General features: G+C 34.0%; 1 protein-coding gene across 2 annotated transcripts in view; it reads left to right on the top strand.

Annotated features, from left to right (window-relative positions):
* USP15 (ubiquitin specific peptidase 15) overlaps positions 1-16,098 on the top strand; it is a 129,439-nt gene extending 113,341 nt beyond the window's left edge. Inside the window, exons 15-22 of one of the 2 annotated variants that reach the window (XM_005680249.3) lie at positions 482-597; positions 780-1,052; positions 1,441-1,511; positions 1,855-1,970; positions 2,578-2,727; positions 4,641-4,744; positions 10,448-10,536; positions 14,138-16,098. In XM_005680249.3, the coding sequence (XP_005680306.1) occupies positions 482-597; positions 780-1,052; positions 1,441-1,511; positions 1,855-1,970; positions 2,578-2,727; positions 4,641-4,744; positions 10,448-10,536; positions 14,138-14,320 (1,102 nt within the window). In that variant the 3' untranslated portion in view covers positions 14,321-16,098. The remainder of the gene's footprint in view (positions 1-481; positions 598-779; positions 1,053-1,440; positions 1,512-1,854; positions 1,971-2,577; positions 2,728-4,640; positions 4,745-10,447; positions 10,537-14,137) is intronic. The other variant, XM_005680250.3, reaches the window with a different exon arrangement.

The raw sequence follows: 16,819 nt of genomic DNA, 5'->3' as shown, positions 1-16,819 counted from the left end.
TTATAGTTGGAAGAAAATAGTTTATCATGTATGCACTTTGAAATCATAACAAATGTCTTATGCTTCATTTCTTTATATGCAGTGCTCAAACTCATAACAAGAACTCATAAAAATAAATAGTTTTATTTAAAAAGATAAGCTTTTATGGTTCTTTCTTTTGTAAGGCAACATCTTTTTCAGTTGAACCTTGGTTTGAATTAGAGTAATCAAGAATGCCATTTACTCCCTTTCTTTTATCTGTTATAACTGACATATTTAGTATTCTTACTTACATACATGTTTTAATCATTATAGTCCCATAACCCATACGTAAAGATCACATTACAATCTCTAAGTGATCTTAGCGGTACTATATATATATCATCTACTTGAGGATCTTTATAAAATAATTTAAAGTTTTGTTTTATTGAAAGAATGGAAAACTTTTCTAAGTTTTTACCTTAGTAGAACTGAACCTGTTTGATTTCTGATTTTATTTCAGCCGATACGTCAAAATATCTACTGACACCGAAGACACTGAAGGATCCCTACACTGCTGTAAGGACCAAAATATTAATGGGAATGGCCCAAATGGCATCCATGAAGAAGGCTCACCAAGTAAGATTTATGTATTAAATTGTAAAATTTTCTCTTGGGTTATTGTTGCAGAGGGCAATTAAGAGGATGAGGATTAAGGAACTTAACAATATCTGCAAGCCTGGGGGGAAAAATGTTCATATCAATAAGTATTAATAATGTAGCATTGGGTTTGTATAAAGATTTCTAATATCTAATATTAGGTGAAATGGAAACAGATGAGCCAGATGATGAATCCAGTCAGGATCAAGAACTGCCCTCTGAGAATGAGAACAGTCAGTCTGAAGATTCAGTTGGAGGAGATAACGATTCTGAAAATGGATTATGTACTGAAGAGACTTGCAGAGGTCAACTCACGGGACACAAAAAGCGATTGTTTACATTCCAGTTCAACAACTTAGGCAATACTGATATCAACTACATCAAAGATGATACCAGGCATATAAGATTTGATGATAGGCAGCTTAGGTTAGATGGTAAGTATTTGTGGAAAATGACTTAAACACTAAACTTGACCAAAATGTGTTGGGGTGGGGTGTTTTTTTTTTTTTTTGAGGTGAAACCTTGAAATTCAACACTGTCCTGAGAAGTAACATTTACTTATCTATCTACATGTTTAAATGAAAAACCTTCATTTCTAAGTATGCTGAAACATGTCAGTGTTTATTAAATGAATATTGGACTTACGCTTAAGTTTTGTAAAATATTTTAATGGCTTGTAAACAGCAAATTACCCTGATCACCTTGTATAGCAATCTCTCTCTTCTGCTGTATATCTTAAAATGTATTATTTTATATCTTAAAATATATTAACTCAATACAGCATATTAAATCTTAAAGAAAAAAATATGTTTTCCACCTTAGAAAGGTCTTTCCTTGCTTTGGATTGGGATCCTGATTTGAAAAAAAGATATTTTGATGAAAATGCTGCTGAGGTAAGTCATTGGTCATTCCTTCTTTCTCTCTTCCATATTGATAACTCTGTTTGGTTACACTTTTTTTCTTCTACCAAATATGTTTATTTTGCAATTTTAAAAATAGTTATATCTTAAAAGAGAAAAGGTTCATCTTCTTTGAACCTGCTATTTAAACTTTCTGATTGTCCATATAGGTATGTATACAGAAAATGTTAGAAATACTGTAAATCTCAGCTGAAATAAGCTTTTGATTTATTTGAGAACATTTAGGAGTTTTTCATGACTATTCATAGTAATATGATATCACTAAAATGAGTTTTGTTTCATTTGTTTTCTTAACTCAAGAAATACTTCTCTTTAGGATTTTGAAAAACATGAAAGTGTGGAATACAAACCTCCTAAAAAACCCTTTGTGAAATTAAAAGATTGCATTGAGCTTTTTACAACAAAAGAAAAGCTAGGTGCTGAAGATCCTTGGTAAGAGACAAAATTAAATAATTGTTTCTAATTATTTTTTAAGGATATATACTGAGGTATGTGCTACATCAAATTGAAAAAGTAATAGTTAAATTCCCTTTGATATTTTAAACAATAAGCGTTTGTTTATATGCCTATAATATATTAAGAATGAAAATGTCTTTAAAAGTGTTATAATGTTGTTTTAATCTTGTTTTAGTATATTTTCCATAATAGCCATTTTACTATGAATAATTCATTTTAGTTACATTTTTCCAGGAACTTTTAGCTGTGGAGGTATTCCAACAGAAGCTTTTTTAGGAAAATCACAATATGTTCTGTGTTGTTACTAATTTGGGTCCAGAAAGTCTCAAGATTTTTCTAATGCCTTTATTTCAGCACAGTTTTGCTACATCCATGTTTTTTTACCTTACTAAAATGTAAATAATCTAGCCCTCGTTACTTCTTTGAATACTTATTTACATACTCATTTTCAATCGTTAACTCTATTTGAAAAATGTATTGATTAAAAATAACAAGTTCCTGTCAGTCTGTTACATATTAGGCATTTCCTGATATTACCTCTGACGTTATCTCTAATAAGCTTTAAATATTTCTCTATATTTAGGTATTGTCCCAATTGTAAAGAACATCAGCAAGCCACAAAGAAATTGGATTTATGGTCTCTGCCTCCAGTACTTGTGGTGCATCTCAAGCGATTTTCTTATAGTCGATACATGAGAGACAAGTTGGATACTTTAGTTGATTTTCCTATCAAGTAAGTTCTGATTGAGCTTAACAAAGGTTGGGCGCCTCTAACTTTTTTTAACATCACTCCCAGATTATAGGTGTTTTTTTGTTTATTTTTACACATAGTTGACTTTAAATATTATGTGGTTTCAGGTGTATGGTATAGTGATTTGATATCTTTATACATTACACAGCATACAAAGTTACTATAATATTAGCTGTACTTTCTATGCTGTACATTAAGTCCTTTTGACTTATTGTATATCTAAATCCCTTTCACCTAGTTTACCCATCCCCCACCCGTCTTCCCCTTTGGCAACCACAAGATTGTTCTCTGTATCTGTGAGTCTGTTTCTACTGTGTTATATTTGTTGATTTGTTTTGTTTTAGATCCAGTCTCAGTTTTTGAGTGTATTTTTGGGGTTGTTCTAGCAATTTGTATGGACTAGTAACAATTTTTATTCCTTTTCTTAGATCTTTCAAAGGACAAAGAGAAAATACATTTTTTAAAAAAAGTAAAACTCATTTTATGTTACATTATCTTTTGAGTTCACTGGCCCTGTTTGTAAATCTAAGATACTTCATGGGATCTTAGTGATTTTGTTTTCATCATTAATCCTCCATTCTTCCTAAGTGCATTTTTAGAAAGACTAATGTGGAAACTGAACAGTGGAGTTGTGCAGAAGGCAGGTGATGCAGTAGAGTAGTGAGTCATCCTGTTGTCACCTTTTGCTTTTCTTATTTCAGTGTCTGTAGTAAGTCATCCTGTTTGTAAAAATATGCAAAGAAGTCTACATACAGCATCTCAGTAGTCTTTTTTTATTCTTTCATTAAAATCATTGAGAATTCAGATAGACAAAAAGGGAATAATGTATCTTCATTCACGGAGTCCAGGAAGGACTTCATTACGCCCTATTTTGTAAAAAGACCATGCTGCTCTCCCATTTTCCTGAAGAAAAAATTGGCAGTATTCTTTCATATTTCATAATATTGGTATACCAAATTTACTTACTACAGTTTATAAGTAAACAGATACTGAAGGCAGGTGTTGTATGTGTGTGCAGAGGTGACTAGAAGGAAATGGATGATGTACTGAAAACATTCTCTGAATTGCTTATTCTAATCCATGTTTATAAATTTAAAATAGAAAATGTTTTGTAGTTATAGAATAAAAATGCTTATTTTCTCTTTAATAAAACAAAATTATGAGCCATCAAGCTTTTCAAGAACAGCATTTTGAAAATATGAGTAAAAGAACAAACAAAAGTAATAAGCTAAATCTATTAGAGATCTATTTGAAATTTAGAATCATTCTTGCTTTTTAATTATACAAATACGAAAAGAATAACCAGAAAAAAATAAACTATAAAATGGTCATATTCCAGTTTTGTGTGTAATAAATTATAAACAACTGGTTGCATTTCAGAGAATGTTACTCATTTAGGATGCATAGGTCATCAAAACCTGGAAACATAGAATAGATATTGGGGTTATATTTAAATATATTTTATATTCAAATTAGGATAAAATTTCTAAGAAAGTTTTTTTTCACTGTCCCTTTATTCTTCCTTAAATAAATAATTTCTGAAAATGACTTTAAAAAAGAACCCACGTGATAAATGGTGATGTCTATATTTCCTCTTATATTAAGAAATGTATTAGCATGAAAATACGAATCTGAAAACAATCAATCAGTGGAGAATTTTTTAATTCTCAATCCGTAAGAAAATTTTTGCTGAAACACTCAAATCTCAAGGGTATTTATATAATTTTATAGTTATTTGGCTCTTAGTAATTTCTTTAATTAGATATGTGTGTGTGTGTGTGTGTGTGTGTGTATAGGAGTATATTTAAATGAGAGTCAAACAACACTGACTGAAGAGTAGAATTTCATTGCATTTAGGGGAAACATAAAATTAACTTGATCTCTTTTTTAAACAGTGATTTGGATATGTCAGAATTCCTAATTAATCCAAATGCAGGTCCTTGCCGCTATAATTTGATTGCTGTTTCCAACCACTATGGAGGAATGGGAGGAGGACACTGTAAGTTGATAATTTACCTTTTTACTAAAGTCTTGATGTTTAATAATGCCAGACTTTTTTCCTTAAAATATTACTTCTTAAAAGAAAAATGTGAGATGTGTCTTACACAGTAGATATTGTGTCTGCATCAGCAGATATTGATTAATGAATGAATCAGCTTTTGAACCTCTTTTTCTTTTTTTAACATTAAGAGGATTGAGTTAATCATACTCCTCAGTTAAGAGCACTGGAAATCACTGGTCCATTCAGGGCTCCTGTCCTTCACCTTCTCCTCCTTCCCTTTCTAACATGTTTGTTGTATGTGCTCTCACAAATCACACGTCGTTGTTAATTTATATGTTTGTTACTCTGCTGTAGAGTTTACTCTTTTCTCTTGACACTTAAGACTTCTGCATATTACTTTGTGTCAATTTAATCCATTGCTTCTAACCACTCATGGCTTACATCTACCATATTCTCTCTTTTCACTTCATGGTGGACATCCAGATTAACTTTAACTTTCTACCACCTCAAGAACAATAAACATCATTGTTTTTAGTCTCCTGTGTGAGAATTTCTTTGAGCTACATACCCAGATGTAAGATTGCTGGGTTGGAGTAAAGTACTGTGAGACGGCACTCCAGGATGATTATTCCAATCTGTGCTCTCCAGTTGATAGGTTTTTCTGAAGAACCATCTTTGCATTTGGGGGTAAACCCTATTCATTAAATATTTTTTTAATATACTCAGTTGGATTTGGTTAGCTGGTTTTGTTTAGGATTAAATAAAATTTAATTCATGTCTGAAATGATATTCTAATTTTTTTTTAATTGCTCTTTCAGTTTCAGTTTCAGTTCAGTCACTCAGTCGTGTCTGACTCTTTGCAATCCCATGAACTGCAGCACACCAGGCCTCCCTATCCAAAACCAACTCCCAGAGTTTACCCAAACTCGTGTCCATTGACTCGGTGATGCAATCCGTCCATCTCATCCTCTCTCGTCCCCTTCTCCCACCTTCAATCTTTCTCAGCATCAGGGTCTTTTCAAATGAGTCAGCTCTTTGCATTGGTGGCCAAAATATTGATGTTTCAGCTTCAACATCAGTCCTTCCAATTAACACCCAGAACTGATCTCCTTTAGGATGGACTGGTTGGATCTCCTTGCAGTCAAAGGGACTCTCAAGAGTCTTCCCCAACACCACAGTTCAAAAGCATCAGGTCTTCTGCACTCAACTTTCTTTATAGTCCAACTCTCATATCCATACATGACCACTGGAAAAACTATAGCCTTGACTAGACGGACCTTTGTTGGCAAAGTAATGTCTTTGCTTTTTAATATGCTGTCTAGGTTGGTCATAACTTTCCTTCCAAGGAATAAGAGTCTTTTAGTTTCATGGCCACAATCACCATCTGCAGTGATTTTGGAGCCCAAAAAATAAAGTCAGCCACTGTTTCCACTCTTTGCCCATCTATTTGCTATGAAGTGATGAGACCGGATGCCATGATCTTCGTTTTCTGAATGTTGAGCTTTAAGCCAACTTTTTCACTCTCCTCTTTCACTTTCATCAAGAAGCTCTTAGGTTCTTCTTCGCTTTCTGTCATAAGGATGGTGTCATCTGCATATCTGAGGTGATTGATATTTCTCCCGGCAATCTTGATTCCAGCTTGTGCTTCTTCCAGCCCAGCCTTTCTCATGATGTACTCTGCATAGAAGTTAAATAAGCAGGGTGACAATATACACCCTTGACATACTACTTTTCCTATTTGGAACCAGTTTGTTCCATGTCCAGTTCTAACTGTTGCTTCTTGACCTGCGTATAGGTTTCTCAAGAGGCAGGTCAGGTGGTCTGGTATTCCCATCTTTTTCAGAATTTTCCACAGTTTCTTGTGATCCACACAGTCAAAGGCTTTGGCATAGTCAATAAAGCAGAAATAGATGTTTTTCTGGAACTCTCTTGCTTTTTCAATGATCCAGCGGATGTTGGCAATTTGATCTCTGGTTCCTCTGCCTTTTCTAAAACCACCTTGAACATCTGGAAGTTCACGGTTCACATATTGCTGAAGCCTGGCTTGGAGAATTTTGAGCAACTTTTCTAGCATGTGAGAGGAGTGCAATTGTGTGGTAGTTTGAGCATTCTTTGGCATTGCCTTTCTTTGGAATTGGAATGAAAACTGACCTTTTCCAGTCCTGTGGCCCCTGCTGAGTTTTCCAAATTTGCTGACATATTAAGTGCAGCAGTTTCACAGCATCATCTTTCAGGATTTGAAATAGCTCCACTGGAATTCCATCACCTCCACTAGCTTTGTTCGTGGTGATGCTTTCTAAGGCCCACTTGACTTGACATTCCACGATGTCTGTCTCTAGGTGAGTGATCACACCATCATGATTATCTGGGTTGTGAAGATCTTTTTTGTACAGTTCTTCTGTGTATTTCTGCCACCTCTTCTTTATATCTTCTGCTTCTGTTCGGTCCGTACCATTTCTGTCCTTTATCGAGCCCATCTTTGCATGAAATGTTCCCTTGGTATCTCTAATTTTCTTGAAGAGATCTCTAGTCTTTCCCATTCTACTGTTTTCCTCTATTTTTTTCACTAATCATTGAGGAAGGCTTTCTTATCTCTCCTTGCTATTCTTTGGAACTCTGCATTCAAATGGCTATATCTTTCTTTTCTCCTTTGCTTTTCGCTTCTTTTCTTTTCACAGCTATTCATAAGGCCTCCTCAGACAGCCATTTTGCTTCTTTTGCATTTCTTTTTCTTGGAGATGGTCTTGATCCCTGTCTCCTGCACAGTGTCATGAACCTCCATCCATAGTTCATCAGTCACTCTGTGAGATCTAGTCCTTTAATCTATTTGTCACTTCCACTGTATAGTCATAAGGGATTTGATTTAGGTCATACCTGAATGGTCTAGTGGTTTTCCCCACTTTCTTCAATTTAAGTCTGAATTTGGAATCAAGATTATGACCTAGTCTAATGAAACAGGCTAGGACACTTTACCGTTTTATGTTTCCTGAAGCAGCTAGTATAATATAAGAATTAACTGGTAATGAAAGTTTAGTAGAATTCATCCAATAAAACTATCTGGACTTCTCAGCCATAAATTATTCTATTTATATCATGTTTATTGATTTTCTTTTTCCAGAGTGTATACATATTGACATTCTCCATTTTGCTTAAAAATGTGTATTTCCCAATTTATTTGAGAATAGTTGTTTATAATACTCTTATGCTATATTTTTGTCCCTTGTTCTTTTCCGTCTTTGGAAAGAATAGACTTTCTATTTTATTACGTTTTTCTTTTTGTTACACATGGTATGTATTCTATCTTGTTGATTTCTCTTCTTCTCCTTGGTATAGTTTTCCTCTGGTTACTCTGAGTTTGCTCTTTTATTCTTTCTTTAGTTTCTTGGGTTGCATGCTTAACTTTGTTTTCTTTCTTTTCCCTCTGTTGAAGGCTATAATTAAAGCTATAAGTTTTCCTTTATATACTGTTCATCACTGTTTCATAAATTTTTAACTGTAGTCTTCTTTTTCTTTGAATTCTGTGTATGTTTTTAGTTTCCTGTATAATTTTCTGAATATCACAAGATTATCTCATGTGCTTTTTCAAGTTTATGTTTTTTGTAAAGCTCTCCTTTTTTTCTTAATTTTATTTTATAGCAATTAGGGCCATTATCTATATTAACCCTAGAAGTATTACGGCTTTCATGTAGCTTAATACATGGACTGCTCCTTAAATGTTTATGTACTTTAAAAGAGTATACATTCCCCATTCGAACACAGAGTTCTCTATTTCTATTACAGTTAATCTTATTAGTTGTATTTAAATCATTACTATTTCTGGTTATTTTTGATGTTCATTCTTTTTCTAAGATGAATTTGTCAGGACTACTACTAAAATGATGATTTATCTGTTTCATCTAACAGTTTTATTAGTTGTTTTGCATTATTAGTTGCATTTATGTTTAAAATGGGTAGCCCTTCTTTTATCTATTGTTCTTTTTTACCTGAGTTTGATACTCATTTTTCATTTTGTCTTTTTCTCAGAATTACAAATATTAGTTTAGCTTTCTTTTGATACCACCATTTACTTTGCAAACTCTGTGCCTTTTTATTAGATGTGTCTCTTTTTTTGTTTTTTTGAAAGTCGCTCAGTCATGTATGACTCTTTGTGACCCCATGGACTATACAGTCCATGGAATTCCCCAGGCCAGAATACTGGAGTGAGTTGCCTTTTCCTTCCCAAGGGGATCTTCCCAACCCAGGGATTGAACGCAGGTCTCCGGCATTGCAGGTGGATTCTTTACCAGCTAAAACACCAGTTCAGTTCAGTTCAGTCGCTCAGTCGTGTCCGACTCTTTGTGACCCCATGAATCACAGCACACCAGGCCTCCCTGTCCATCACCAACTCCCGGAGTTCACTCAGACTCACGTCCATCAAGTCAGTGATGCCATCCAGCCATCTCATCCTCTGCTGTCCCCTTCTCCTCCTCCCCACCAACCCCTCCCAGCATCAGAGTCTTTTCCAATGAGTCAACTCTTCGCATGAGGTGGCCAAAGGACTGGAGTTTCAGCTTCAGCATCATTCCCTCCAAAGAAATCCCAGGGCTGATCTCCTTCAGAATGGACTGGTTGGATCTTCTTGCAGTCCAAGGGACTCTCAAGAGTCTTCTCCAACACCACAGTTAAAAAGCATCAATTCTTTGGCACTCAGTTTTCTTCACAGTCCAACTCTCAAAACCCAATATTATTGTTAAATTTTGTCCTTTTAGTGTCAGACTTATTGATGTTTCTTTAAATTTGTAAATGTGGTGGACTTGATTTCAGATTGGCAAATTTACAACCCATAGTGGGCTTCACTCAGAAGAATAATTTTAAGAGGAGTAGAACTATTTAGAAGACCAAATCTGTAGTGTCACTTTTTAAAAGTTATGACAGCAGATAATTGTTATGAGTACATTTTGCAGCTTTATTTCTTCAGTTATTGGGTAGTTTATACAAAGTATGAGATAGGAAAAGTGGACATTTTTTTAACTTAATGATAAAGCAAATCTTTGTGCAGATTAATTGATCGCTTTTTACATTTCTCTTGCCCTGTACTTTTGTTAAAGAGTGGAAATGATTCTGATGTAAAAAATCAAAACAATACAGATCAGTGAGTTATAGTAAGTATTGTTGAAAAAATATTGGTCATATAAAATTTAAATTTACACTTGAAAATTCAAACTTTGGAATCGTAAACAGAGCTGAGTTTAAATCCTAACTCTGCTGCCTAACAGCTATACTCTTGGGCAAATTAAAGTTCTCCTGATGCCTCACTTTCCTCATCTGTAAAATTAGAAGAATAGTAATGATAATACCTTCTTTATGAAATAATACAGCACTGGGCCCAATACAAATGCTAATCACCATTTATTATCTTCAGTATTGTTATTCTCTGTATTAAGAAAATAATAAATACGTCCTGTATGTTCCTTGGATGGGAAAAAAAAAAAAAAGACTGGGATAGAAAGTATCATAGACTTCCAGATTATAGAAATTATTCTGAAAACCTTTAAACATTGGAATCAGTTGAATATACGATAGATTGGCCTAACGTAGATGATTATCATGTAATTTTAATAGGTATTCCTTATATAGCCAATTTTAAAGTCATGAGGGAGTTCCCGCCCAGAAAACCACAGATCACTTAAGTGATAAAAGTGATTGTATTTTCTTCATTAGATACTGCTTTTGCAAAAAATAAAGATGATGGAAAATGGTACTACTTTGATGACAGTAGTGTCTCAACTGCATCTGAAGACCAGATTGTGGTAAGTGTGTCTTTTAATCTTGAAGCTCAAGGAATCCATAAAAGGGGCCCATGAAGCACTATAGTCTATATTCTAGCAGTTCTAATAGTTGAGAGACTCGTTCTTATTTAAAGATATGTAAAATTGTCCTCTAAGTGGAGATCGGTCTTCTAAATTTGTCCACTAGCAGAATCATAAGTTGAACATGAAAACTTTTCTGGTAGTGTTCAACATGAAAACTGGACTTTTCTAATGAAAATATTAAATTCTCCCCTGAACAATAGGCTCAGACATTCTAGACATTGGCTAAAGTCAGAATGCTAAAATAGAAAAATAAAAAACTTTTAAGGGCCTTGCCATACCTGAGATATTTAAAGAAAAGTCTTATCCTTTATGACAATTATGTATTCAAACTCTCAAAATGATATAGATAAAACAAATTACAAAATTTTCAGAATTAACCCTGTGTATTTGTCTGATGTTTTCTGAATAGTAGAAAAATTAGGAAGTTACATCTACTCACACTTGCATCAGCTTGTCAGCCATAGCTGAAGCAAAAATATTGGCATTTGCTTTGTTCCCCATCAGAGCACATTTTTGTTATCAAATATTGATTGACAGTGTTGGTTAAATCGTGTCCAACTCTTATGACCCCATGGACTGTAGCCTGCCAGGCTCCTCATTTTCCAGGCAAAAATACTGGAGTGGGTTGCCATTTCCTTCTCCAGGGGTCTTCCTGACCTAGGGATCAAACTCACGCCTCCTACATTATAGATGGTCTCCTGCTTTGCAGGTGGATGCTTTATTGCTGAGCCACCAGGGTAGCCTCTATTGATTGATGAATAGATAAGGTGACTAATAATGTTCTAAGAAGAAAACTGAGGCTTGCTTGATAAGAATTTATTATTCTATAAATTTTGCCTTTATGAATTTTACTTATTGATCACAGTATTTACAAAGAATGAGAAATGCAGTATTTCCTCATGTGATGATCTTTCCTATACAGAGGTTTTCTGTAGAGGGGGAAGCACTGATTGCTTTACTTTATTTCCCGGTGTAAATTATGTATTCCTTGAGGGCAGAGACTAGCTTTTTGTTTTGTTTTAGTTTATAATGCTTTAGAAGTCTTCAACTTAAATTGTTCAGTTTAATCAATTAATAAGCTTCTGAGCCCAGTTAATGGCATAGTTTTAATCAGTTTTGTATACATAGATAGGAAGTTATTTTGAGTTGTTTATAGATGTTTTAAATTTTTATCACCTGTTTGTACACATGATTTATATACATACATACCATTGCTTATCTCCCTATAGCTACAGCAAAGAACAAAAAGAGACTTTTGAAGTCTTAGTATTTTTTAAAATGTGTTTAGTCTCCCAACCAAAACCCTGAAGTTGCCTACATCCTCCTTCAAAGTCTATTTGACAACGCTGCCCTAATCTTGGTTTCAAATAAATATCTTGTTTATATACAGTATGTGAATTTGATGTTCCTTACATTTTAACAGTAATAATTCTTCATTTAGTCAACAAGTGTTTGAATACATTCTGTATACAACACTCTATTCTACACAAAGTTGAAAGTGAAAGTGTTAATCGCTCAGTCCTGTAGCTCACCTGTCCGTGAGATTTCCCAGGCAACAATATTGGAGTGGGTAGCAGTAGCCATTCCAGTCTCCAGGGTATCTTCCTTACGCAGGGTTCGAACCTGAGTCTCCTGCGTTATGGGCAGATTCTTTACCATCTGAGCCACCAGGGAAGCCGAAAAAGACAGCTATCTCTAATGTCAAGACACTTACAATCTATAGGTGACAGAGACATGAATTGACAATTATATATGACAATTACTGTTAAATATCTTGGCTGTATAGATTGAGGCAGCTGTCTCAACTGATTGGAGTGTAAGGAAACAGAACCAGTGCAGGGACGTTTACATAGAGAAAGGAGTGTTTGATCTGAGTCTGCAAATACGAATAGTGGTAAATTAGAGAAAAGAACCAAAACCAAAGACATTCTTAGCAAAAAGAACAGTAGCTACGAAAGCAAGGCTGTGTGGCAGAATATACCATTTAGCTAAGGGAACAGCAAATAATATGGTGTTCCTGAAACAAAAGACTCGTTAGGAAGGTAGAGCAAAAATTAAACTGGGGCTAAATTTGGTACTCAGATCATGAAAGATGTGTTCTTTGTTGTTTTGATCTTTTCTTAAAGTCTGTGAGAAGTATTGAGTGGTTGTTAACTAATAGAAGAATATTATTAAATTTCCATCTTAACATGTTTTGATAACACTTTAGAAGACAGATTGGAGGGCACCCAGTAAAGAAGCCCAAAGGCCATTATTCAGCCTTCAGAGGAAAGGAGGCTGTCCTGAAATTAAAGCCACAAGAGCTTCTAAAGTTAAATCAGTGGTAGTAAGTATATAGACAGGGGAGAATGGATTTGTGAGCTCCTTAATGGATAGACATACTAGAACTTGGATTAAGATTACATGTAAATATAGAGAGGGGAGGGAGATGATGACTCTTACTTTGACGTTTACTAAGATAGTAAGAAAATTTGCTGTGAAATTGATACCTGTTATAATAGCTTTGTGGAAATTTCCATTAGGTAGTTGGACTAATTGGACTAGAGTTCAGGGGTGAGAACTGGCTTAAGTTATGAATTTGAATTGTCTGTCTTAGGTAGCATTTAAAACCATAGGTTTGAATGAGTCACCTATGGGAAGATACATATTCAGAAGAGCAGTGAGCTGAGGACTGAAAACATGATTTTTTTTTTTTTACTTTCAGTCAGGATTTAATGAGCCCACAGGAAAATCAGAAGAAACTGTAGAGATGAAGCATCTAAGGAAAAGTAGTGTAACAGAAGCCAAAAATGCTTTAATGCAGGAGAAAGAGTAAAGCATTAAATGCCACCAAAAGATTGGCTAAAAAAGGCACCCATTTAATTTGTTTATAAGAGGTTTTTGAGCCTGGTGAAAGGCATTTCATTACAGTGGTTGCAGTAATCACATTGAATTGAGAAGTGTGCATGAGAGTAAATGATGAATATTAGATTTTCTATAGACCCCAGCCTGGCTGCGAGGAAGAGTAAGAGGTATATGGCAGCTAGAAAAGGAATGGAGAGGAATTTATGGTGGGAGAAGACTTAAGTATTTTTTATGCCAAAAAAGTCTGGTAGATAAGAACTCATTAAAGATACACAGTGATGATTGATGGAGCAGTATCCTTAAGATGGTTAAAAAAGTTGGAATCTAGAACAAATACAGAATGAAGCTATTACTATTAGAAAGACACTTGCCTTGTCCTTAGAGACAAGAGGAAAGAAGGCATAGAATTCTATTTCATGTTAGAGTAAGAAGGTGGATCTGTGATATGGTTGCACTGATTTATCTGTCCAGCTAACTTAGAATAAATGTTAAATCCAGTGACCATTCTTCCTTTATAAATAGAAGTCATACTATTGATATAGTTAATAATTTTAGTAACCTCCATTTGACCATGTGTGGTTTTCTTGATTTATGTCCTATCATCAAAATTGGTTATCAGCTAAAAATTCATTCTATATTTAATGTGATCTTTGAGAATCATAACCATTTTAACTTTCTTTGTTTGTTTTAACAGTCCAAAGCAGCATATGTACTCTTCTACCAGAGACAAGACACTTTCAGTGGAACTGGCTTTTTCCCCCTTGACAGAGAAACTAAAGGTGCTTCAGCTGCCACAGGCATCCCATTAGAAAGTGATGAAGATAGCAATGATAATGACAATGATATAGAAAACGAGAACTGTATGCACACTAACTAATGAAAGTCCTAGAAGCCATAAAAGAGAGACTTTCCTGCTGGTGGTATCTGTTGAAATGATGAAGTTACCCACCACATTAAACAAAAGTCTGAGATGGGGAGTTTCAGATCACTGAATGTAAATCCTTTATCAGATTTTAACTTGTGCAGTACTTGAAGTGAAACACAATGAAAACTTTAACAGAAATTGTCTCTTAATACATTTACAGTCTTGTATTTACAAGCTAAATATATATAGGAAATCACAATAAATCCCTTTTAAGTTTGCTGCTGTTTTGATGAATTATGTTTCTTTAATTTTTTGGATGTGAGTTAATTGATGACAAATGTTAAATTTGTGGATGTTGGTCATTTATTTTGCTCAGATAATAACTGCAAGAAATCTATGGCTGAACTTAGTTCTTGGATAATCTAGTTCATGTGCATTAGGCTGCCACATATACTACTGTGATAATGAGCTGCAGTGTCAATGTGGCATAAATACTGCAGTAGTATTCTTGGAAAACCAAATTTTCAAATCTTTACCTGGTAATCAGTGTGGGCCTGTTAAAACTAAATCATGATACAAGAAGCAGTCTTGAAAAAGTTATTTCCTTTTGTAGTATCATAAAAAAACAGAATATTATGTTCATCTTACTACTACTCTAGAAACAGGTTCTAGATTTCACACTTCATCGAAAGTCACTTTTCAGTTAAATGTAAGTATTTTTCACTGCTGTTGGGATCTATTCCTTAGATATTCAAATTCTTTTTGACTTACTTTAAATTTAAAATGCGTATCTTTAAATCTGATGTTGGTCCAAAATTAAAATTTTGGCTGTCTGTTTTTCTCTACCCCATTTTTTGGTAATTTGGCAACTTTTAGCTCTCCTATTGTAATATAAGGACAAATTTAATAGTATTCTGTATCCATAGTAATGATTGCATCAAGCTTAGATGAGAAATTTTTTTCTGGCCTTTAAATTACTAATGGACAATTGGCTTTAAAGGTAGGTCTGTTAACTTTCTTTGTATGTTCCTGATGGAATTCACCATAGCCTTACAGCTTTTCTCAGAAGGGAACTTGTTACAAGAGAATTGGCATTGCATGTTCCAGAGTCAGAACCTGTACAGTATATAAAACATACAGACCTTGAATTTGATTTTAGTTCACCACATTCAAGGATCCAGGATGCCAAAAATATGTGTGAACATTTGAAACATTTTTCATTTGCTGCTTTTTCCCCTTTGATCTAGTTGAAAGAATGTATTGTCAATTGGCATACAATACTGCCTTTAATAGAAAATAAATGCTGGGGCACGTTTCACATATCGACTACCTGAGAAATTGCTATGTGTCCCACTATTATTAAAGCAAAAAGTATAATGTTCTTCACTTGAACTAATCAAATACAATAGATTATAAATTGTGTATTGTAAATAAAAGTTCACTCTGTGAGTGCACATTTTGGTAAATTATTTATTTATGTTAGCATTTAAACGTGAAAGAAAAAATGCATTTAACCAGGATAAATGAGGTATGTTGATCATGGCTTTGCTTTATACCTTAATATTAAAGCTGGTTTTTCATCCTGGTATTTTTAAAGCTGTTTTGGGTTTTTCCTTTTTATCCTTTCCTTTTCTTTTTCTTTCTTTCTTTCTTTTTTTTTTTTTTTAATGTAAACTAACCTCCTGCATGACAGAGGTTAAAATTTTGTCTGCACTTGAGTTCACTTGAGTTTACATTTGAAATGTGCATGTTTATTTATACAGATTTCAATAAAGCTATTCAAGGCCTTATTTAGTCTTTTATTTCTTACTCTGAATCTTTTAATAAAAGTCCCCTATTTTATGGTCAGTGACCATGTGCTCTACTTTTTAGTTATATAGTTAAAAAGGAAAACATGTTGTAGTGAGGTAAATCTTACTGTTAAGGACATGTTTTAAAGTTGACTTTTTCAGTTTAAATATTCATTGAGCAACTGTTTGTACACCTACTAGAGTCTTGAGATTTAGCAGTAAACAAATATCCCAGCACCCAGAGAGCTTTCAGGCTTTCTCCTACCTACCAACTAGTAAAACTTTTATTTCCATTTTTCTGAGGTTTAAAGAAAAGACAATTTTTTAAATAGCTCTAGGTTGTAGTTTCCACCCTAATTGTGTGTTTTTAAAAAGAAAATGATGTTAATAAAATTACTGAATTTGTCAAATGGCATTTTCTGCTGCAAAAAATAAACTCTTAAAAATAGTGCAAAGGGTATTCCATACTCTAAAAGTAGGTATCTGTAGGTAGTACAGGGTCATAGGAATATATCCAATCTAGAATTCTTCTTCTAGCCTAGATACTTAGTAATCATGTGGCTTTAAATTTAATCTCTCCTGGTCTGTCTCTTCACCTGTAAAATAATGATAATAATAGCATTTATTCAGCACTTACCATAGACCAGGTACTATATTAAAGAGTTAGATGTATTAACTCATATAATTCCACAATAGCTATGAGGTAGGGACATCGATCCTC

The sequence above is a fragment of the Capra hircus genome, chromosome 5, assembly GCF_001704415.2.
Source record: "Capra hircus breed San Clemente chromosome 5, ASM170441v1, whole genome shotgun sequence".
Lineage (NCBI taxonomy): Eukaryota > Metazoa > Chordata > Mammalia > Artiodactyla > Bovidae > Capra > Capra hircus.
Note: the sequence above shows the minus strand (reverse complement) of the source record. Positions and strands in the feature narration are given on the sequence as shown.